At 44.2% G+C, this 25,135-nt stretch overlaps 1 protein-coding gene across 8 annotated transcripts in view; it reads left to right on the top strand.

Annotated features, from left to right (window-relative positions):
• LOC121553953 (guanine nucleotide exchange factor DBS) overlaps positions 1–25,135 on the top strand; it is a 52,371-nt gene that overhangs the window by 8,320 nt on the left and 18,916 nt on the right. For 6 of the 8 annotated variants that reach the window (XM_041867398.2, XM_041867368.2, XM_041867374.2 and 3 more), the window contains exons 2-6: positions 9,675–9,758; positions 10,836–10,950; positions 18,212–18,302; positions 24,205–24,324; positions 24,470–24,586. In XM_041867398.2, the coding sequence (XP_041723332.1) occupies positions 9,675–9,758; positions 10,836–10,950; positions 18,212–18,302; positions 24,205–24,324; positions 24,470–24,586 (527 nt within the window). Of the gene's footprint in view, positions 1–7,397; positions 7,547–9,674; positions 9,759–10,835; positions 10,951–18,211; positions 18,303–24,204; positions 24,325–24,469; positions 24,587–25,135 lie in introns of those variants that run through there. The other 2 variants (XM_041867411.2, XM_041867402.2) reach the window with 1 other exon arrangement.

Genomic DNA, 25,135 nt, shown 5'->3' with positions numbered 1-25,135 from the left:
GGTGAGGAATCAGCCCAGAACTACACGGGAGGATATTGTCAATGATCTCAAGGCAGCTGGGACCATAGTCACCAAGAAAACAATTGGTAACACACTACGCCGTGAAGTACTGAAATCCTGCAGCGCCCGCAAGGTCCCCCTGCTCAAGAAAGCACATATACATGCCCGTCTGAAGTTTGCCAATGAACATCTGAATGATTCAGAGGAGAACTGTATGCATTCACTAACTGTAAGTCGCTCTGGATAAGAGCGTCTGCTAAATGACTAAAATGTAAATGTAACTGGGTGAAAGTGTTGTGGTCAGATGAGATCAAAATCGAGCTCTTTGGCATCAACTCAACTCGCCGTGTTTGGAGGAGGAGGAATGCTGCCTATGACCTCAAGAACACCATCCCCACCGTCAAACATGGAGGTGGAAACATTATGCTTTGGGGGTGTTTTTCTGCTAAGGGGACAGGACAACTTCACCGCATCAAAGGGACGATGGACGGGGCTATGTACCGTCAAATCTTGGGTTAGAACCTCCTTCCCTCAGCCAGGGCATTGAAAATGGGTCTTGGATGGGTATTCCAGCATGACAATGACCCAAAACACACGGCCAAGGCAACAAAGGTGTGGCTCAAGAAGAAGCACATTAAGGTCCTGGAGTGGCCTAGCCAGTCTCCAGACCTTAATCCCATAGAAAATCTGTGGAGGGAGCTGAAGTTTCAAGTTGCCAAACGTCAGCCTCAACCTTAATGACTTGGAGAAGATCTGCAAAGAGGAGTGGGACAAAATCCCTCCTGAGATGTGTGCAAACCTGGTGGCCAACTACAAGAAACATCTGACCTCTGTGATTGCCAACAAGGGTTTTGCCACCAAGTACTAAGTAATGTTTTGCAGAAGGGTCAAATACAGTGGGGGGGGGAAAGTATTTAGTCAGCCATCAATTGTGCAAGTTCTCCCACTTAAAAAGATGAGAGAGGCCTGTAATTTTCATCATAGGTATACGTCAACTATGACAGACAAATTGATGAAAAAAAATCCAGAAAATCACATTGTAGGATTTTTAATGAATTTATTTGCAAATTATGGTGGAAAATAAGTATTTGGTCACCTACAAACAAGCAAGATTTCTGGCTCTCACAGACCTGTAACTTCTTCTTTAAGAGGCTCCTCTGTCCTCCACTCGTTACCTGTATTAATGGCACCTGTTTGAACTTGTTATCAGTATAAAAGACACCTGTCCACAACCTCAAACAGTCACACTCCAAACTCCACTATGGCCAAGTCCAAAGAGCTGTCAAAGGACACCAGAAACAAAATTGTAGACCTGCACCAGGCTGGGAAGACTGAATCTGCAATAGGTAAGCAGCTTGGTTTGAAGAAATCAACTGTGGGAGCAATTATTAGGAAATGGAAAACATACAAGACCACTGATAATCTCCCGCGATCTGGGGCTCCACGCAAGATCTCACCCCGTGGGGTCAAAATGATCACAAGAACGGTGAGCAAAAATCCCAGAACCACACGGGGGGACCTAGTGAATGACCTGCAGAGAGCTGGGACCAAAGTAACAAAGCCTACCATCAGTAACACACTACGGCGCCAGGGACTCAAATCCTGCAGTGCCAGACGTGTCCCCCTGCTTAAGCCAGTACATGTCCAGGCCCGTCTGAAGTTTGCTAGAGTGCATTTGGATGATCCAGAAGAGGATTGGGAGAATGTCATATGGTCAGATGAAACCAAAATAGAACTTTTTGGTAAAAACTCAACTCGTCGTGTTTGGAGGACAAAGAATGCTGAGTTGCATCCAAAGAACACCATACCTACTGTGAAGCATGGGGGTGGAAACATCATGCTTTGGGGCTGTTTTTCTGCAAAGGGACCAGGACGACTGATCCGTGTAAAGGAAAGAATGAATGGGGCCATGTATCGTGAGATTTTGAGTGAAAACCTCCTTCCGTCAGCAAGGGCATTGAAGATGAAACGTGGCTGGGTCTTTCAGCATGACAATGATCCCAAACACACCGCCCGGGCAACGAAGGAGTGGCTTCGTAAGAAGCATTTCAAGGTCCTGGAGTGGCCTAGCCAGTCTCCAGATCTCAACCCCATAGAAAATCTTTGGAGGGAGTTGAAAGTGTGTGTTGCCCAGCGACAGCCCCAAAACATCACTGCTCTAGAGGAGATCTGCATGGAGGAATGGGACAAAATACCAGCAACAGTGTGTGAAAACCTTGTGAAGACTTACAGAAAATGTTTGACCTGTGTCATTGCCAACAAAGGGTATATAACAAAGTATTGAGAAACTTTTGTTATTGACCAAATACTTATTTTCCACCATAATTTGCAAATAAATTCATTAAAAATCCTACAATGTGATGTTCTGGATTTTTTTTTTCTCCTCATTTTGTCTGCCATAGTTGACGTGTACCTATGATGAAAATTACAGGCCTCTCTCATCTTTTTAAGTGGGAGAACATAAACAATTGGTGGCTGACTAAATACTTTTTTTCCCCACTGTACTTATTACCCTCATTAAAATGCAAATCAATTTATAACGTTTTTGACATGCGTTTTTCTGGATTTTTTTGTTGTTATTCTGTCTCTCACTGTTCAAATAAACCTACCATTAAAATTATAGACTGATAATTTCTTTGTCAGTGGGCAAACGTACAAAATCAGCAGGGGATCAAATACTTTTTTCCCTCACTGTAGCGTCATACCCAAGAAGACTCGAGGCTGTAATCGCTGCCGAAGGTGCTTCAACAAAGTACTGAGTAAGGGGCCTGAATACTTACGTATATGTGATATTTCTGTTTTTTATTTGTAATAAATGTTTTAAAATGTCTAAAAACCTGTTTTTGCTTTGTCATTATGGGATATTGTGTGTAGATTGATGAGGGGAAAAAATTTAACAAAATGTGGAAAAAGTCAAGGGGTCTGAATACTTTCCGAATGCACTGTACATGATGTATGTACTGTAAGTCAAAATACTTCCTATATATCCAAACCGGCCTCAAAAACAGCATTCAGCAGAAATCCACTCTTTTTGTGTCACTGGCTATGTCAATGTGACATCATCACCGATACTGGCAGATGTTTCTAGAGGCAGAGAGATAGAGAGAGACCTGGGACTGTGTCGATAGATAGGTAGGTAGGTAGGTAGGTAGATAAACTCCGCAAAAAAAGAAACGTCCTCTCACTGTCAACTGCGTTTATTTTCAGCAAACTTAACATGTGTAAATATTTGTATGAACATAAGATTCAACAACTGAGACATAAACTGAACAAGGTCCACAGACATGTGACTAACAAATGGAATAATGTGTCCCTGAACAAAGGGGGGGTCAAAATCAAAAGTAACAGTCAGTATCTGGTGTGGCCACCAGCTGCATTAAGTACTAGAGTGCATCTCCTCCTCATGGACTGCACCAGATTTGCCAGTTCTTGCTGTGAGATGTTACCCCACTCTTCCACCAAGGCACCTGCAAGTTCCCGGACATTTCTGGGGGGAATGGCCCTAGCCCTCACCCTCCGATCCAACAGGTTCCACATGTGCTCAATGGGATTGAGATCCGGGCTCTTTGCTGGCCAAGGCAGAACACTGACATTCCTGTCTTGCAGGAAATCACGCACAGAACTAGCAGTATGGCTCATGGCATTGTCATGCTGGAGGGTCATGTCAGGATGAGCCTGCAGGAAGGGTACCACATGAGGGAGGAGGATGTCTTCCCTGTAACGCACAGCGTTGAGATTGCCTGCAATGACAACAAGCTCAGTCCGATGATGCTGTGACACACCGCCCCAGACCATGACGGACCCTCCACCTCCAAATCGATCCCGCTCCAGAGTACAGGCCTCGGTGTAACGCTCATTCCTTCGACGATAATCGCGAATCCGACCATCACCCCTGGTGAGACAAAACTGCGACTCGTCAGTGAAGTGCACCTTTTGCCAGTCCTGTCTGGTCCAGCGACGGTGGATTTGTGCCCATAGGCGACGTTGTTGCCGGTGACGTCTGGTGAGGACCTGCCTTGCAACAGGCCTACAAGCCCTCAGTCCAGCCTCTCTCAGCCTATTGCGGATATTCTGAGCACTGATGGAGGGATTGTGCGTTCCTGGTGTATATCGGGCAGTTGTTGCCATCCTGTACCTGTCCCGCAGATGTGATGTTCGGATGTACCGATCCTGTGCAGGTGTTGTTACACGTGGTCTGCCACTGCGAGGACGATCAGCTGTCCGTCATGTCTCCCTGTAGCGCTGTCTTAGGCGTCTCACAGTACGGACATTGCAATTTATTGCCCTGGCCACATCTGCAGTCCTCATGCCTCCTTGCAGCATGCCTAAGGCACGTTCACGCAGATTAGCAGGGATCCTGGGCATCTTTCTTTTGGTGTTTTTCAGAGTCAGTAGAAAGGCCTTTTTAGTGTCCTAAGTTTTTATAACTGTGACCTTAATTGCCTACCGTCTGTAAGATGTTAGTGTCTTAACGACCGTTCCACAGGTGCATGTTCATTATTTGTTTATGGTTCATTGAACAAGCATGGGAAACAGTGTTTAAACCCTTTACAATGAAGATCTGTGAAGTTATTTTGATTTTTTTCAAATTATCTTTGAAAGACAGGGTCCTGAAAAAAGGATGTTTCTTTTTTTGCTGAGTTTAGATAGATAGATTCTATTTCGACATACGGTACCAGTGAAACGTTTGGACACACCTATTCATTCAAGGGTTTTTCTTTATTTTAACTATTTTCTACAGTGTAGAATAATAGTGAAGACATCAAAACTATGAAACTGGCTCTCATGAGGACCGCCACAGGAATGGAAGACCCAGAGTTACCTCTGCTGCAGAGGATAAGTTCATTAGAGTTACCATGCAGAGGATAAGTTCATTAGAGTTACCAGCCTCAGAAATTGCAGCCCAAATAAATTCAAGTTCAAGTAACAGACATATCTCAACGTCAATTGTTCAGAGGGGACTGTGTGAATAAGGCCTTCATGGTCGAATTGCTGCAAAGAAAACACTACTAAAGGACACCAATAAGAAGAAGAGACCTGCTTGGGCCAAGAAACACGAGCAATGGACATTAGACCGGTGGAAATCCAAATTTGTGATTTTTGGTTCCAACCGCCGTGTCTTTGTGAGACGCGGTGTGAGTGAACGGATGATCTCCGCATGTGTATTTCCCACCGTAAAGCATAGAGGAGGAGGAGTTATGGTGTGGGGGTGCTTTGCTGGTGACACTGTCTGTGATTTATTTAGAATTCAAGGCACACTTAACCAGCATGGCTACCACAGCATTCTACAGTGATACGCCGTCCCGTCTGGTTTGGGCTTAGTGGGACAATCATTTGTTTTTCAACAGGACAATGAACCAACACACCTCCAGGCTGTATAAGAGCTATTTGACCAAGAAGGAGAGTGATGGAGTGCTGCATCAGATGACCTGGCCTCCACAATCCCACGACCTCAACCCAATTGAGATGGTTTGGGATGAGTCGGACCGCAGAGTGAAGGAAAAGCAGCCAACAAGTGCTAAGCATATGTGGGAACTCCTTCAAGACTGTTGGAAAAGCATTCCAGGTGAAGCTGGTTGAGAGAATGCCAAGAGTGTGCAAAGCTGTCATCAAGGCAAAGGGTGGCTATTTGTTTATTACATGATTCCATATGTGTTATTTCATAGTTTTGATGTCTTCACTATTATTCTACAATGTAAAAAATTGTAAAAATAAAGAAAAACCCTTGAATGAGTAGGTGTGTCCAAACTTTTGACTGGTAGTGTATGTGTCTTTGCTCCTGGTGGGAATCATCAACTAATACACCTGCTGCCAGCCATACCCATGATGTATTGTATTGATGTATTGTATTGTGTAGATGAAGGGAAGAGCGATAGGGAGGACGAGGAGGAAGGGAAAGTGAAAGGGAGACGAGGCGAATGGAAAAGAGAATGAGGGCAGGAAGAGGGAGAGATGATATCTCTGTGGGATCTGCCAGGGGTGTGATGGGTGTGTATTTGTTGTGTGAGAGGGCACAATGCTCACCGTGTGAGTGCCCCTGAGCAGTCAGTGGATGGATGAGCGCTGTTACGTGTCTGTGTGTCATTGTCAGCAGCTGCTTGACTAACGCTGGGGCTGTCCAATCACCTCAGGGCAGAAGTAACCAATATTGCCAGGGAAGAAACCCTATATCACAGAAAGTGACAATTACATGGGTGTGTAGCGTACTTAGTTAACGATTTTCAATCTTGTGAGTTTCCAACCGTCAGAAACCCATCCGCGTAACTTCTAGTGTTCCTGTTCCCCTAGTCTCTACTCCCTCAGCTCAGTTTGCAGCTTTGAAGTCTCATGATGAAAGGAAGAAGCTTTTGTCTCTCTCCAATGATCAATCACTTAATACCATGAACATCTGTTAGCAGCCACTGAGCCACACAGTGGACAGAGTCACCTGTCTGGGTGGGGTGATAGGCTCATACAGCAGTAACAGGAACCCTGCTTTAGATCAATAATCATTACATGTACCCAGTAGAGTTGACCCAGAGAGGAAGTAGCTCTGACCTCTCAGCTCTAGAAGGAAATATAATACATCTCTGCTTCCTGGTGGGATAGTGAGATGGAGTGTCTAGACTATACAGTAGTAGGTGATGGTTCTAGTGGGATCTGTACGGTGTGAAGGAGGTTATAGGTTGTCTCTGATCTCTACTTATCGTTCCTATGCGTTAGTGTGTGTGGGGTGCTGTGTAGATTCATGTGCTATAGATTAGTGTAATCTATCGCCACAACCTCTGTGGGTCGCCCGGCCTGCTGTCACCTGCCACCCTAAACACGGGCATATGCGCTGCTCTCTTTGTATGTGCATGTGCATTATGTGCACATGCACATACAATATTTCTGTGATGTCACTGAACAGGCTTTTTTTTAGGGATGTATTAGTTGATTGAGCCCATTCATTTGTAGGTAGGTAGGGAGAGCGGGAGAATATATTAGAATTGAGTAGGCTGACCCAGTGAAGTAATTCTCCTCTCCCCAGACAGAGAGGAGTGTATTAGGCAGTTCCATTACACTAGGGGAATATGATAACACAGTTGAGGGAAAGTACCTAGACAGCACTCTAATGCAGCCCAACTAATCCATGGCTTGCTCCACACAAAAGACACAAGGCGTACACAATAACACAACCAGCATGTTAGATCATCTATATGTTTCAATATTTTGCTTCATATTTCAATACATACTGTGTGCGAGTGTTTGCTTGTGTGTATGAGAGATCTGTGCAGTGATACCCTGGGGCCAAGGCTGTCACTTGAAAGGTCCTCTCATGGCCAAACAATGAACCCTGTTGGGCAGAGCTTCAATATTTGTGGTGTTTGTGTGTAAGGGGAGTGTCTGTAGAGACAGAGAGTGAAACAGACATGATAGCGTGTGTTTTAGGATACGGCTGAAACAACCGTCTACAGTATGAGTAGTACCCAGAGGAGGTGAGCCTGGCTCGGCATGGCCCTGAACCAAGTGTCCCTGCTCTGCCACGACATCACCAACCTGTGGCTGGAGCTCCAGCACAGGACAGGTACTGGTTGGTCTTACTGTCTGTCTTTCATTTGGTCGGTTGTCTGTCTGTCTCGGTCTGTCAATCTACCAGTGTACATGTTGCTTACAGTAGACAATGGACCTAGTTGAAGTGACTTATGCTGTTTTGGTGTTGTAATAATGTTGAAGTAGACTGTCTTTGCTGCACTAATGCTGACACTACTGTCAAAAAAATGGTGAACAATGTAACATGTCAGTTTGGAGCGTGTCAGTCTCTGTGTTGACATAGTGTTGAAGTGACAGGAACACACTCACAGGAACCTCAGAGAAAAGTCAATATTACTCTCTGTAGCTCCCCTTCCATCTCTTCGACCTTGTTGCTTTATATGCTTAATACTTTGTCCCTTTAGATGTAAATCATCACTTTATCTCACTGGAAAAGATGGGATGAAGGGAGATGGAGAGACATACATGCTCTTAGACATTCTCTTCTTCAGAAAATGTTACTGTGGGAGTGTTGCGTAACAGCAGTGCTCCTTTACCGTTAAACTGATGTCCTGTCTAAAAAGGAAGGCTTGGCCACTGAATAATTCAAGAGACGAGAGAGTGGTTAGCCCTGGTTAGTGGTCTGACCTGACATCGTTGAGATAAACAGTGTTGTGGCCCTAGAAAGTCTGCCAGGCTGGTTTCTAACATTACATTTACATTTTAGTTATTTAGCAGACACTCTTATCCAGAGCGACTTAAGAGTTAGCGTGTGTGATATGTAATCCTATAGCGTAGAGCGTCACTGTGGCTTTCTGTTCCATCGATCTGTTGTGCTCTGTACTGTTATGCCCTCAGTTTCAACAGTAGGACTTTTGCCAGACTCCCACAGTATAGGCACTACCTGCATAAAGATAACTGCTTGATCACACTGTATATCTAACTATATGTAGCTGTTTATAAATGGATGCAGATTAACCTCTTTTTGTGAGTGACTGGGAGCATGGGAGTATTGTATGTTCTGTATGTAACCTGTATTTGTGCTGACTTGGCTGTGAGGGTTTGGGGTTGAATCGATATCAATGATTTACCAGAAGACCATTTGAGCTGAATTATTGACCAGGAGTCTCTAGTCTCTCTGTGTAGAAATGATCCAATCTCCCAAACTAGAGCTATGTCAAGTAAGCATGCTAGCAGGTTGCAACTGTATAATATATAAATAAATAATGAAGTATTATGCTACCAGTGCTCTTTATTATTACAAATGAACAACATAAATATTAGCCAACAGCTACGCATATCCTGTGAAAACTGGACAGATACAGTATATTAGTTATAGAGGAAGTACATACCTTCAGGTACTACAGAACAATAACATTGACAGCAGTGGAGGCTGCTGAGGGGAGGACGGCTCATAATAATTGCTGGAACGGAGCGAATGGAATGGCATCAAACCATGTGTTTGATATATTTGATACCATTCCACTGATTCCGCTCCAGCCATTACCACGAGCCCGTCCTCCCCAATTAAAGTGCCACCAACCTCCTGTGATTGACAGAATTCTGTTCCGCTTTTAGGAAACTGCAGTTATAGGTAGAATATGCTGACTGAAGAATGAGCGATTTGGGGCTGTGTATCAGTGTCTCTGAACTAGTTTTGTTCCTGTGTACCAGCAATGAATACAGACCTAGCCATTCCCTCCCTGCTGACATGGCCCTCTGAGTCAAAGCAGCCTGGGCCCACAGTGTTTTGTCACCCCATCTTCACCTTCACTACCTGGCTGGGGCTATGCTGCTCCCTGCGGGGGGTCAGGCCCATTATCTAATTATTCTAATACCAATGATGGGAGTTGATGGGGTGATGGAGCTGGGAAGGTACTTGGGGCTTAAGGAGTCATTTGGATGGCTGTGGCTTTTATCTGAAGACTTGCTTCACTAATGGTGGGTCAGGACCCAAAGTGTTTGTACCATTCTGGTCTCTCGTCTGCGTTTCAGATTATCATTCTTTCACTATTCTGCACGTCTTTATACTGCTCAGACTACATGCTGTACTAAATTAATGTACTGTTTTTGTGTGAGTATGTCTAGCTCTTCTCTACTTTTGTGATGGTTCTTTCATTCAATGGGATAGGTTCTGTCCTGACTGTGACTCTGACTGTGTTGTTGCTCTGCTGCTCCTCCAGATGAGATCATGCAGCAGGAGAGCAGTCCCCTCTGTGCAATCGACATCACCCCTGACCTCAGGAAGCAGTTTGCCTTCCTCTCAGGTAACACTTCCTGTCCGTCTGTGTGTGTCTGTCTGTCTGTCTGTCTGTCTGTCTGCCATAATACAGATGTCTGCTATAACACAGGACTGTACTGTTCTTCTACCTGATATAGTTCAGAGGAACGGTCTGCTTCACCCCTCAGGATTTGCCATTCAAATTTCTCTTCTCCTGTTTTCCTGCTCATCATTTGTTTATCAGCGTTAGTCCGGCTACAGTACACTGTGGCTCCTTCTCTTCACGACTGTGTGTTTGTTTAGTGTGTATTTACATATGTGTAAATCCGTTTCTGTTGCGTATGAGCCAAATATGGAGTTTCTGTTTTTCAAGTTGTCTTGTCAATTCAGTGTGTCTGTACTGCATGCATGGTAGAAGCTTTACAGAAATCACCTAGGCTTGTGAGCAGACTTCCACAAATGTTACTTAATTGAAAAACTAAATGGATAATATAACGGATACAAGTGTTGTAGCATTGATTCTTTCACCGAATTCACCTCATTTAACAGAAGACCCCCACCCCCGACACTTTGCCCCCTCTCTGTCCCCCTCTATGTTCTACATGGAAGGTCACCTTGGGGACTGCGGCAGAGTGTTTATTGGATGTTCTCTGCCTGTCGGCGTCCATTTTGCGGAGAGCTTGCCTCTTCTCAGATGCAGCAGAATCAAAACAGACAGCTAAACGGTGACCGAGCATTTGCTGTTGCTAGGGTGATAATAGAAGAGGGAAAATATTCTGATCACATGGGCTAATAGTACACGCGTGTGTATTTGTGTGACTATTTCCCCCATTTTCTAAGTGTCTGTGTGTGGGTTTAAACACTGCAGAACATACCCGTCTTTCTCACCCTCCCCTCCTCTCTCTCTTTCTCGGTGTGTCTGTTGCTCTTTCTTTCTCTCTCACTTTACCCTATTGCCCTATCAAACTAGACTGGTTTGCCAGTTCCACTGGCGCCCTCTTGTGGTATTTCCTGTCGAAGTTATGTCAAGAAAATTACCAAGGAATGTGAGTCTTCTCGGTTCCAGTGAACTCTCTGTTTTAGTGAACTCTCTGTTCTTAACTCTTCCATGTTTCTTTCCCAGGGGGGCGAGGGCAGAACGGCAGCCCCATCATCGTGTTCCCAGAGTTCCCTGCGTTCGGAGAGATCCAGGAGAGGGAGTTCCACAACGTGCTCACATACCTGACCAGCATCCCCAGGTGAGATTCTACATACGACACACACACCCTTGCTTCTTCAGACACTTCCTGTGTCCGAGCTCCCTGCATGTATTATTCCCATGCTAACCAGTCAGATCAGTCTATTTTACAGGAAGGGAATTGAGGAGTGGCAGATGAATATTGAACATGCTAGGGGGAACTTAGGAGATATCAGATGAATGCAGAAGACGGTAACATCTACTGCAGTTGAAACTTCTTTTTTTTTTGTGTAAGATTATTGTTTAACAATATAAACCATACATAGACAAAAGACAATAGACAGACAAACACAAACATCATTGACATCACACCTGCTCAGACCCATGTTCCCACCGCTTCCATTTCCAGTGCATGTAAGACTCTATCCAGGGGTATTCAACTCTTTCCCTACGAGGTCCGGCGCCTGCTGGTTTTCTGTTAATTAATTGCACACACCTGGTGTCACAGGTCTAAATAAGTCCCTGACTATAGGGGAACAATGAAAAATGCAGTGGGACTGGCTTCGAGGTCCAGAGTTCAGTTTGAGGGCTGTTCCATATGACCTCAAGTTGCGCTATTCTGTTTCTCTCTGTAGCCCATATATTTAAATAATAATACATTTGATTTATCCACTGTCTTAACGATGGAGGGTCATTTGATTTCCAGTTTCTTTAAGCAAAAACATTGTTCTAAATGATTGATGAGAAAAGTACAGTCCAACCCATTGGGTACATATCTCACCTCATCCTCATATGCCATGTATTGAAATATGCAGATACAGATTAAGTACATGTATACTGTAAAGCTTGTGACAGCCAACTTTCTAATTCCGCCCAATACTTTTGGACTTTATAGCACTCCCACAAGGCATGAATCATTGAATTCCTCTTAGTTTTACACTTAAGACTCTGTCGTTGTGCTATAGAATTTGTGAATTTTGTCTCTTGTATAATATATTCTGTACATTAGTTTATACTGGATTAAGCGTACATTTTCGTTAACTGTCGTTAGTTATGTTCTTGGTTCCAATAGTTTATATTCTTTTTCTGAGAGATTGTCAGTTGGATAGGCTTTCTGCAAGGTTTTGTATATCTTACCTATCATATGAATATCATTTTCTGACTCAAAAAAATGTCCCTCAACATTAAGCTGATGTCCGAAAGATTTCAGATCGACATTTTCTGATATAAAACTTTTAAGTTGCATGTATTAGAAAATGTCTACATTGGTCAGTCCAAAATGGCTTTTTAATTCTGTTATGGAAATAATTGTATTTCCTATTATTATGTACTTTACGGTTTCTATGCCTTTAGTTTTCCATGTGGGACAATTTATCGATCAATTCTGAAAAGCTATCCAATGATTGTTCCATAGGGGTGTGTTTTTAGGGAGTGATATTAGTTCTTGTAGAATCCCTTTTATTTTCTTCCATATCATCAGTGTTCTTAACTATGAAGTTGTTAATGTTCTTAGCTCCATACCCTTTGAAAACAGACACGTGAAAAGATTCTGGGAAGAGAAGCTTCCTTGTTCACCATACAACGGGTAGGCAACGCTGGTCCTGGAGTACTGCACTTCATGGTTTTGATTTAACCGACTTGGAAGACCAATTGTGTTGAATTTAGGCAATCACTGAACTGATCAGTTGGTCAGGTGTGGCGCCTAGATAGAACAAAATCCTGCAGTACCTGCAGCACTCCAGGAACAGGGTGTCCTACCCCTGCCATACAACATTGTTTATACTGTAGGTTCAGCTCATGGTATATCACATATTTTCAGTGCAAACCAAGTGTTATCCTCAGCTCCTGTTGACTGCTGTATAGAAATGGCCAGCAGGTGTCACTAGCAGCTCATATACACTGCATGCTGTTACATTAAGCTTGAGGTAGAACCTTTTAACCACTGATCTCCCCCTTCCCCCCAATCCTAACCTCAACCATTGGGGGGTATTGTAAACATCTTACCCTGTGTCAATGGTTAGAGGCATTCTCTAGCTACACTGGTTAAAAAAGGTCATGTTTTTCTCTGCCTTAGGGCTTGGGTTTCTGCCTTACTATTATGTGGTCCTCTGTAGCTCAGCTGGTAGAGCACGGCGCTTGTAACGGCAAGGTAGTGGGTTCGATCCCCGGGACCACCCATACACAAAAAATGTATGCACGCATGACTGTAAGACGCTTTGGATAAAAGCATCTGCTAAATGGCATATTATTATTATTATTATTATTATTATATTATTATTATTTTGTTTAGTGTGTCAGTGAGAGTGGTGGGTAAATGGATGTGTCTGGGCTGTCCCCTGTAGAGATCTCTTAGTAGAGAGGGAGGAGGGGAGGTCTCAATACACTCCTAATTAGCTGGCCAATGCAATAACCCCAGCCTGTTATCATATTACTGCAGAATGTCTTTGTGTACTGAGAGACTGGGGAAGGGGGAGAATAAATGAGACCCCCCCCCCCCCATCTTCTCAATATCCTCCTCACAGGGATTTCTGTCAACCTTTCCCTCTTTTTTTCCCCTGTCTACCTTTTCTCTTCTTATCCTTTGCCCCTTTCTTTCTCTTTCTCCAGCTCCCCTTCCTTCCTTGTATAGCTCCTTTCTCTCTCCTTCCTCTCTTCCTCACTCCATCCTTGTCCGTTGAGGCATGTAGTGGGTCTAAAATAGAAACTGCAGTGGACCTGACTGTTTAGGTTTGAATAATGCTTGCAGAGAGCTGAGTTGCAGTACATGCGCGTGAATACACCAGCCAACAGACAAGCTCTTACACATACTCCTGCACCTAACGGTGGCATACAGGGTTGAAGCCACTTACACACATTTACATTTTTACATTAATGTCATTTAGCAGACGCTCTTATCCAGAGCGACTTACAAATTGGATAACCACTGGCTTTTTTTTTGGGGGGGTAGAAGGATTACTTTATCCTATCCCAGGTATTCCTTAAAGAGGTGGGGTTTCAAGTGTCTCCGGAAGGTGGTGAGTGACTCCGCTGTCCTGGCATCGTGAGGGAGCTTGTTCCACCAAAAAATTAATTTAAAAAATGGGGGTGCAAGAGCAGCGAACAGTTTTGACTGGGCTGAGCGGGAACTGTGCTTCCGCAGAGGTAGGGGGGCCAGCAGGCCAGAGGTGGATGAACGCAATGCCCTCGTTTGGGTGTAGGGACTGATCAGAGCCTGAAGGTACGGAGGTGCTGTTCCCCTCGCAGCTCCGTAGGCAAGCACCATGGTCTTGTAGCAGATGCGAGCTTCAACTGGAAGCCAGAGTGTGCGGAGGAGCGGGGTGACGTGAGAGAACTTGGGAAGGTTGAACACCAGACGTGCTGCGGCATTCTGGATGAGTTGTAGGGGTTTAATGGCACAGGCAGGGAGCCCAGCCAACAGCGAGTTGCAGTAATCCAGACGGGAGATGACAAGTGCCTGGATTAGGACCTGTGCCGCTTCCTGTGTAAGGCACACCTGGTCCACATATCCACATCACATTCTAAACTGGTGTAGAAGAGATGTGTTGCAACCCCTGCATGGCTTCTCTCCTGTGACTCTTTGAGGTCACTGCTGACATCACAAACTTACAAAAAGTCAAAGTTGAGCTAATAGAGAGAGGGCCTGAGGCTAAAGCTGCTCAGAGCAGACAGACAGATGGCCAGGAATTCCTCAGGGCAATTTTGTGTGTGTGTGTGTGTCTTGACCTTGAATACAGAACTATTCAATATTTTCCACTTCAATTTCAACCAGAATACATTTTGATAAATGTATATATTCATGAAAATAATTTGACAAAGTATGTCCATTTCAAAATAAAGGTTTTTGGAGGGGGACTGTGAGTGCATAAAATTCCACAGTTTCAAATTCCTTTTGAAGGCATTCCCAAATTTGAATGATTTTTCCTGTTTCTTGGTCTGCCGGCATGGAATTTATCCGTATTCTAATCCCTTTTTCCCCTCCGGTGGGAAAAGCCCATTTACGCTGCGGATCGCCAAACACTCACTAAATTAATTAGCCGCCTGTGTCCTTGGGCAGACCAGGTTTCTTTCTCTCTCTCTCCCTTCCTTCTTTCCTTCCTCTCTCCCTCTCTCCCTTTATGCTCCAATCCTCTCTGGGTCTAGTTCAGAGTGGCTGCAGGTTGAGGTAGAACAATGACAGGAGGATTTGAGAGTGACTGAAACTTAAAGAGCTCTTATAAAGCTTTTTTAATCTGTTTTTAATTTGATTTACAGTCTGCCTGGCTTCAGGCAGTTAGAAGGGGTGGAGTATGGCATAGAGGGGGAGTGTGTGTTTGTGCGCACCCATGCAGGATTAAGCAGTCCCATTCCAAAACACAGCTAGCAGGGGTTCCACATACGTCAGACAACCGCCGCAAGAAATCCAATTATTTAGACACCCCTCCAAGTGACTCCTTCACAAATCAATTATAAACTCCACCATGAATATTTAAATTAATCTAATTTCACATGCATTATTCTTCAATATGTTTCTGTGTCCATTCAGCTGTGTGAGTGTGTGTTGCAGAAACTGCTTGTATGGCAGAAACAATCAAATCCTAGAAGTGGTGAATCAATTCCTCTGTGTATAGATTACCCTTTCTGGCAGTTTTTTTCCAAACCCTGAAACCATACATACACTATACAAAAGTATGTGGACACCCCTTCAAATTAGTGGATCGGCTATTTCAGCCACACCCGTTGCTGACGGGTATATAAAATTGAGCACACGGCCATGCAATCTCCATAGACAAACATTGGCAGTAGAATGGCCTTACTGAAGAGCTCAGTGACTTTCAACGTGGCACCGTCATAGGATGCCACCTTTCCAACAAGTCAGTCACATTTCTGCCCTGCTAGAGCTGCCCCGGTCAACTGTAAGTGCTGTTACTGTGAAGTGGAAACGTCTAGGAGCAATAACAGCTCAGCCACAAAGTGGTAGTCCACACAAGCTCACAGAACGGGACCACCGAGTGCTGAAGCACGTAGCGCGTAAAAATCGTCTGTCCTCGGTTGCAACACTCACTACCGAGTTCCAAACTGCCTCTGGATGCAACGTCAGAACAAGAACTGTAGGTCGGGAGCTTCATGAAATGGGTTTCTATGGTCGAGCAGCCGCACACAAGCCTAAGATCACCATGCGCAATGCCAAGCATTGGCTGGAGTGGTGTAAAGCTCGCCGCCATTGGACTCTGGAGCAGTGGAAACAAGTTCTCTGGAGTGAGGAATCACTACTTCACCATCTGGCAGTTCGACGGATGAATCTGGGATGGGCGGATGCCAGGAGAACGCTACCTGCCCCAATGCATAGTGCCAACTGTAAAGTTTGGTGGAGGAGGAATAATGGTTTAGGCCTCTTAGTTCCAGTGAGAGGAAATCTTAACGCTACAGCATACAATGACATTCTAGACGATTCTGTGGTTCCAACTTTGTGGCAACAGTTTGGGGAAGGCCCTTTCCTGTTTCAGCATGACAATGCCCCCGTGCACAAAGCGAGGTCGAGATCGGTGTAGAAGAACTTGACTGGCCTGCACAGAGCCCTGACCTCAACCCATCGAACACCTTTGGGTTGAATTGGAACACAGACTGCGAGCCAGGCTTAATCGCCCAAAATCAGTGCCTGACCTCACTAATGCTCTTGTGGCTGAATGGAAGCAAGTCCCAGCAGCAATGTTCCAACATCTAGTGGAAAGCCTTTCCAGAAGAGTGGAGGCTGTTATAGCAGCAAAAGGGGAACCAACTCCATATTAATGCCCATGATTTTGGAATGAGATGTTCGACTAGCCATGTAGTGTACTTTTGGCCATGTAGAGTATGTGATTCTTTGTGTTCTGAGACTAAGTAGCAAGCCTAATTTATCACATAATCTATACTCTCTCTCTCTGCCCGATTCTCTCTGTCTCTCTCTTGCTCTCTCGTACTGTCTTTTCAGCATAAATGACTAAACCATTTCGGTCCTCATAAAGGTCCCAGTGCTAGACCATCTCTATTCCTTTTCTCTCCTTTTTTTTCCTTCCCTCCTCCTCCATCCCTCTCTCTCCCCTCCTCCGTCTCTGTTGCTGAAAAGAACTGGTCTGCTCTTTTGAATGCTTGAGCAGGTAGAAGAGAGCGAGAGAGGATGATGAAAGGGAGAAAGAGGGGATGAATTGAGAGAGTGAGAATGAAAAACCTTTACAGAGAGAGAGAGAGAGAGAGAGACACTGCAGCTACCCTCCTCTCCATCAGCCCATCCCTCCCTCACATCCCCAGGTCTTCTGACTGGCCACCGGGGCTGTCTGTCACCCCTCAGCCAGGCTGGGATTGGCTAGTGGCACGGCAGTTCCTGGCACGTCATTGGTTGATCGGTGCAGTGGCGGAGGCTGGTTTCTGTGATGGTCTTGCTCTCCCTCCAACACAACACAGCACCACATACACAGAGACACCGGCAGATCTGACTCTCAGGCATCTATTTTTCTCTTTTCTCCTTCTGTTTTCAGTTTCAAAATGGAATTATTTATCCCTTTTTCTCTATTGGAGGATTTAGAATAGCAGAGTTGTTGTCGTGTGAGGAGGAGAGGAACCATTGAGGAGGAGTGGAGACATTCTGTTCATCAGTTTGCTGTGATCAGGCAGTGTGTGTGTTTTGCTGCTGAGGTGTGAGTACTCATGTCACCTCTAAAAGGTGTGTTGTGTGTATAGTTGATTCTACTGACTGGCTACACTTGGGATTGACTTTGATTCCTCTACCTGAACCCCTTTCCTGAAACTACAGCAGGCAACTGTGAGAGAGGGTGCTGGTCTTACAACTCTTTATCTTTCTCTGTGTGGATTGGACCAGTATCTTGAAGGAGCGTATAGTTGAACAAACTGTCATCCCCTCTCACCGTGGATTAGGACAGTGTTTTTGAAGCATCTTTACCTTGCCTGTACATAAGTGGACTGAGCTGAGGGTAGGTCTCTACTCAGGCCTGACTGATACATTTTTACATTTAACATTTTAGTATTTAGTAGACACTCTTATCCAGAGCTACTAACAGTAGTGAGTGCATACATTTTCATACTTTTTGTACTTGTCCATGGGAATCAAACCCACAACCCTGGCATTGCAAGCGCCATGCTCTACCAACTGAGCCACACGGGACATACAATACTATACATACTAGTGACACTGTTCATTTATTCTATGGTCATGTCCAGTCACTGTGGTCCTACTGAACCTTATTCCTCTCTCTCTCCAGTCTCCATCTGCGGTCTTGTTATGGTCATGTGTGCAGTGGAGTCAGGTGTTAGTGGTTGTGTTGACCGTGATCCCATCTCTTTTTTTCCAGTCTGTCTGCAGCAGGAGTGGGTTTTATCCTGGTCATTGACCGGCGACAGGACCGATGGACAGCCGTCAAGGCGACCCTGCTCCGCATTGCAGTAAGTAACCGTGTGTGTCTGGCTTTATAAGGGGGAGTGTGTCTTTTGTGTCTATGCCTCTATGTGTGTGAAATACATTTCTTTAATCATGTGTTGAGTGGAGCAGCAGGTTTGAGAGGCCCCATCCTTACACTGTCAGCCAGAGGGCAGAGGGGGTTTGGCAGACAAGAGGTGTCAGAACACCTCCTCCTCTTCTCAGAGCTCTACATCTGTGCCACAACGGAGGGATTAATATCACAACTGCCCTAGGGGGCAGATATGAACTACCCCCCCACATACACACACACACACACACACACACACAGGCACCAGCCGATTCAGCCCTGTTACTCCCCTGCCTCGGGGGCAGAATAAACAGCCAAAACAAGGAGGATGAGAGAGATGAGAGAGATGTGTTCTCCCCACATTACAAGAAAGCATGCTGGAAGGATAGTGTCTTTTTAGTTTCACACTGTAAACCATGTTTTGATGAATACTGTATGAATAATCTATAGAAAATGTGTAGATACAGAATGGGGACAAATGGCACAAAGCTTACTCCACAGGAAAACACTGACACTGACTTTAATGGATAAAGATGGAAAGAAATATTAGGTCTGTGTGTGTTTCCCATGCTGTGATAGTGATGAGGTAGCTGTTGTATCTCTCTCGAGCCCCACTAAACTCTCTCTCCTCATTTCACTCACTCTCTTTGTTTCAGCTACTATCTCTTTGTTCATATCTTCCTTCATCCCTTTTCTCTCTCTTTCAATTCATTTATGCCACTTTACAGATATATACTATCTTAATTTGACCAGTTTCTCACAGCAGGAAAATAATCCTACAGTAACAAGAAATGTGAATTATTATGTGGATTATAAATAAAGGCTGACTGCCCTTCGTGATTTAGCCTCATGCTAGTGACCATGGCTGAATTCAAATGTGAGTTGGTATCGGGGTGTGGTTTGATGTGGGTGTCTCGCGTGTGTTCACATGTGGTAAGAGTTAGCCAAAATATTTTGGCAATTAGCTTCAGCCGGCTGGTGTGCGACTGTGGCAAAGTTGGTTTGACTTTGGATAGCCTATCTCTGGGTATAGTTAGGGACCATCAATAAATAACACTATGTAAATGGAACAATATTTTAATGTTGCACATATTTTAGTTGTCTCATTAAATGCTTTCAATATTTGTATATGAATTTCTACAATTTTATAGTTGGTTTGAGGTTTTTAAATCATAGAAATTTGGAGCTATTGACCTTTTAAAAATATTGTCCCATGTACATTGTGTAATTTACTGATGGTCCCTAACTAGCCCCATAGGGAAATCGAATGTCACACCAAATTGACCATGGGCATTATGATCGGGGCGTGTGCAGCTGCGCTCTGAATTGATAATTACTTGGGTGCTGCCAGCTGTGGGCATGTGGCCAGGATTCAAATAAACCCAACCTAGGAAAACTGTTACGGTACCCTTCATTCCGTGACATACCATTTTTTCCTATCATCTCATAAATCTCAGTTTTGGACGAGACTGACTTTATGACCAAAACTATCCTATTTACAAAGTTTGTAGTCAATTTTGACATTAGAATAAATGTTTCTGACTTATATCGATGCGACATAGGCTGTTTTCAAAAAGAGAAGTTGCGTTTTAGGGGCAGTTGCAATTTAATGGACATTTGTGTAGGGGTTGTTACGATAAATCAAGTCTGACATTTTAAAGTGGAAATTACCAACTTTAGAAGCCTTTTTAAACCTTTAATACACTACAGTTTGCATTTCCTGCTGTGCAGGAAAATTCTCTGTGACAACAAAGTGATCAAATTAAGATAGACGCATTGGTAGTTTAGCAACAAAACCAACATGTGCGCAACTATGGGGCAAAACAGACAGGGTTGGCTTAGATTGTTGATAACAGGTCAACTATATTTTGTCTCCAAATGTTTGTTGAAAACAAATACATTTGCACAATGAGCACTTGTTGTCTCTCAAATACATCGTTACAGTTGTTGGTTAGCTAGCTAGCAAATTTGAGCCATATTAGCATAGACTTGACATCAGTCAAAACACCTCAAAACAAGACATGGTATCAATAACAAAATACAACGAGCTGAAACTAGCCACCTACTATTCCCCACATGGCAGCTTCTTGTCATTGTTGCCAGATATCTGACCGTTAAGAATCATACCAACGCACGCCTTGCAGCCACATCAATGCGCGTGCATCATTTTCGTGACGTTGTCAGCAGATCTGTATATCACCCCTTATCTTTCCATTGCTCTCTCCTTTAGGCCTTTGTGGTTCAGAATGAGGAGAATGTGTAAAAGAAAAGATGATCGAGGGAGTCTTTTCTCTCTCTTTCTCTTCAGCCTGTTGTTTCCTCTCCAGTCACAACTGGTGTCTCTCTTGCTCTCTCACTCCCTGTTTCCTGCTAGATGACAGATTGCTGGCAGCTGAATACAGTGTGTGAGCTGTGAGGGATATTATCTCTGCATTGGTGATTAGCTTTCAAAGTGTGTTTGTTTATTTGTGCTGAGTTGATACATGGTTTTAGCGCCTTATTAATAGCACAGGATTTCCATTTGCTTTTTTTGTTCACAATTACAACACCATTTATGAGATCCTTCAGAACTTTATTAAGTAAGTAACTATATGGACCTGCATCATTCATATTTATTTTAATCAATACCTACAGTGGGGAGAACAAGTATTTGATACACTGCCGATTTTGCAGGTTTTCCTACTTACAAAGCATGTAGAGGTCTGTAATTTTTTATCATAGGTACACTTCAACTGTGAGAGACGGAATCTAAAACAAAAATCCAGAAAATCACATTGTATGATTTTTAAGAAATTAATTTGCATTTTATTGCATGACATAAGTATTTGATCACCTACCAACCAGTAAGAATTCCGGCTCTCACAGACCTGTTAGTTTTTCTTTAAGAAGCCCTCCTGTTCTCCACTCCTTACCTGTATTAACTGCACCTGTTTGAACTCGTTACCTGTATAAAAGACACCTGTCCACACACTCAATCAAACAGACTCCAACCTCTCCACAATGGCCAAGACCAGAGAGATGTGTAAGGACATCAGGGATAAAATTGTAGACCTGCACAAGGCTGGGATGGGCTACAGGACAATAGGCAAGCAGCTTGGTGAGAAGGCAACAACTGTTGGTGCAATTATTAGAAAATGGAAGAAGTTCAAGATGACGGTCAATCACCCTCGGTCTGGGGCTCCATACAAGATCTCACCTCGTGGGGCATCAATGATCATGAGGAAGGTGAGGGATCAGCCCAGAACTACACGGCAGGACCTGGCCAATGACCTGAAGAAAGCTGGGACCACAGTCTCAAAGAAAACCATTAGTAACACACTACGACGTCATGGATTAAAATCCTGCAGCGCACGCAAGGTCCCCCTGCTCAAGCCAGCGCATGTCCAGGCCCGTCTGAAGTTTGCCAATGACCATCTGGATGATCCAGAGGAGGAATGGGAGAAGGTCATGTGGTCTGATGAGACAAAAATAGAGCTTTTTCGTCTAAACTCCACTCGCCGTGTTTGGAGGAAGAAGAAGGATGAGTATAACCCCAAGAACACCATCCCAACCGTGAAGCATGGAGGTGGAAACATCATTATTTGGGGATGCTTTTCTGCAAAGGGGACAGGACGACTACACCGTATTGAGGGGAAGATGGATGGGGCCATGTATCGCGAGATCTTGGCCAACAACCTCCTTCCCTCAGTAAGAGCATTGAAGATGGGTCGTGGCTGGGTCTTCCAGCATGACAACGACCCGAAACACACAGCCAGGGCAACTAAGGAGTGGCTCCGTAAGAAGCATCTCAAGGTCCTGGAGTGGCTTAGCCAGTCTCCAGACCTGAACCCAATAGAACATCTTTGGAGGGAGCTGAAAGTCCATATTGCCCAGCGACAGCCCCGAAACCTGAAGGATCTGGAGAAGGTCTGTATGGAGGAGTCGGCCAAAATCCCTGCTGCAGTGTGTGCAAACCTGGTCAAGACCTACAGGAAACGTATGATCTCTGTAATTGCAAACAAAGGTTTCTGTACCAAATATTAAGTTCTGCTTTTTTGATGTATCAAATACTTATGTCATGCAATAAAATGCAAATTAATTACTTAAAAATCATACAATGTGATTTTCTGGATTTTTGTTTTAGATTCCGTCTCTCACAGTTGAAGTGTACCTATGATAAAAATTACAGACCTCTACATGCTTTGTAAGTAGGAAAACCTGCAAAATCGGCAGTGTATCAAATACTTGTTCTCCCCACTGTATATCCTAAGTGCTGTTTAACCCCATATGACTGCATTCTTGGTTTCAGCACCACCGTTATGTGGACAGAGCTGTCTCACTCACACACTCACACACACACACACAGAATAATTGACACAAAAGCCTCATCTTAGAGTTTCACTGAACTGAAGAGAATGTGTGGCAGAGAGATGATTATCCTAGACAGAGGAAGATATATAGAGAGCGATGAATATGAACACCCAGGCTCCACTGGGACATGGAATGCTCCCTCCCTCATTTCAAATTGAAAGCTTTATTAATCCCACAAGGGGGGGCATTACAGCCTGACAGGCTGGTAATGGGAGGCATGTAGTACATTGCCATGCATGGGTGGTTTTCAGACTGGGAGAGACAGGCAGAGAGATGGGGAGAGAGCAGCAGTTGTTTATGGTGTGGTCCCTAATTAAAAGCCTATAGGGTTACTTTGGTTTCACTCACTCCCTAGAGACATACTGTCTACACTCCCACTCACCAGCCTGATGTGTGTGCACGTGTGCGTGTGTATACCTGTCTGTTTCTACTGTTTTCGACCAGAACCAGTGGGCCATGACCGCAATTACCAACCCACCAGGGGCGTCCAGTCAGAAGGTTACGGTCGAACGGTTACAACCCTCATCTGGGAGTCAGACTAGTTCCTTATATATACGGTCTTCTAAATCCACCCAACCACCCTTTTCAAAACAACTTCTACTGAATTGCATTACATTCATTTCTTCCTCTGCCTTGCTTGTTTCCAGCGGATGTTGTGGTTTTGTAGGGTACATTGCTAGTGAATGGCCAGTTTCTTTCATAGTGACTGTACTGTAGTGTCAAAGGTAATTAAGAGCTCTCTCTAGTTGGGCTGCAGAGAGGAACAGTTTATAAATTCATTCATTCCATTAAGTTTGTGTATTCCCTACTGGAGTCTTAGATCTGTCATTTCTGCTTAGGCCAGCGTTCTCTGTCTCTCTCCAATCAATCAAACCCCTGTGTGTGTGTGTGTGTGTGTGTGTGCTACATTAACTTACGCATCAATTCTGTAATGGGAATCTGTCCCCACCACCGGCTAAAGCAATAATATTGATCTTGCTGTGGCTTTATGTGTACAGTTTGAGTCTTACCTCATCAGAACTAGCAGGCTTCAGGGATATACACTGTATGCTAATTTGGCTCTGAATTATAATGTCTCGGGGTCTGCTTTTTAATAGTCTCTCTCTGACCCGCCAAGGTCTTTGTCTCTCAGCTTTATTCTACCCTTAAAGTGTGTGTGTGTGTGTGTGTGTGTGTGTGTGTGTGTGCGCGTGCATGTGAGTGATAGCTGCTACATTATGAATGCAGTGGCATCTTGGTAAATGTCACTGCCTGCTATCCTGAGGTATCAAATGTCCTTATTATGCCTTTCACTGATACCTGTGTGTGTGTGTGTGTGTGTGTGTGTGTGTGTGTGTGTCCATGCCTATGTGTCTCACAGGATGTCTCTTACTATTGGGTTGTCTAAACTGAGAGCAAAGGGGGATGCAGTCTACTCCTGTATTATAGAAGTTCATCCACCCTTCTCTCTACCTCATCCCACTCTCTACCCCTCTCCCCTCTCTTTCTTCCCCTCTCTCTGTGTGTAGGGTTCGTTCCCAGGGAACCTGCAGTTGGTTCTGGTATTGAGGCCCACCACCTTATTCCAGAGGACTCTCTCAGACATCCTGTTCAAGTTCAACAAGGATGAGTTCAAGATGAAGGTGCCGGTACGTACAGACAGCAGCCGACGCACGCACACACACACACACACACACACACACACACACACACACACACACACACACACACATTCATAGACTACATTCACCATTTACGTTTTTCTATCCTAAATTGATGCTTGTGTGTGTGTAGGTGATTATGCTGAGTTCTGTGACTGAGCTCCACTCCTACATAGACCGGACACAACTGACTACTGAGCTGGGAGGAACCCAGGAGTACTGCCACGAGAAGTGGATCTCACACCGCACTGTGAGTAAACACACACACAAGTGCTGCAAAGAAGACCTAGTTAAGCTGCAGTTGGCCCAGAACAGAGTTGCACGTCTTGCTTTTCATTGTAATCAGAGGGCTAATATTAATTATATGCATGCCAGTCTCTCTTGGCTAAGAGTTGAGGAAAGACTGACTGTGTCACTTCTTGTTTTTATAAGAAACATTAATGTGTTGGAAATTCCTAATTGTTTGCATAGTCAACTTACATACACACTTACCCCACCAGACATGCCAACAGGGGTCTTTTCACAGTCCCCAGGTACAGAACAAATTCAAGGAGAAAAGTACAGTATTATACAGAGCCATGAGTGCATCGAACTCCCTTCCATCTTATGTAGCGCAAGTGAACAGCAAACCTGGTATAAAAAAACAAATAAATCAACACCTCACGGCACAATGACTCTTCCCCAATGTGACCTACTTGTTGTGTGTATGTACTGACATGTACAGTTGAAGTCGGAAGTTTACATACACCTTAGCCAAATACATTTAAACTCAGTTTTTCACAATTCCTGACATTTAATC

The sequence above is a fragment of the Coregonus clupeaformis genome, chromosome 23, assembly GCF_020615455.1.
Source record: "Coregonus clupeaformis isolate EN_2021a chromosome 23, ASM2061545v1, whole genome shotgun sequence".
Classification (NCBI taxonomy): domain Eukaryota; kingdom Metazoa; phylum Chordata; class Actinopteri; order Salmoniformes; family Salmonidae; genus Coregonus; species Coregonus clupeaformis.
Note: the sequence above shows the minus strand (reverse complement) of the source record. Positions and strands in the feature narration are given on the sequence as shown.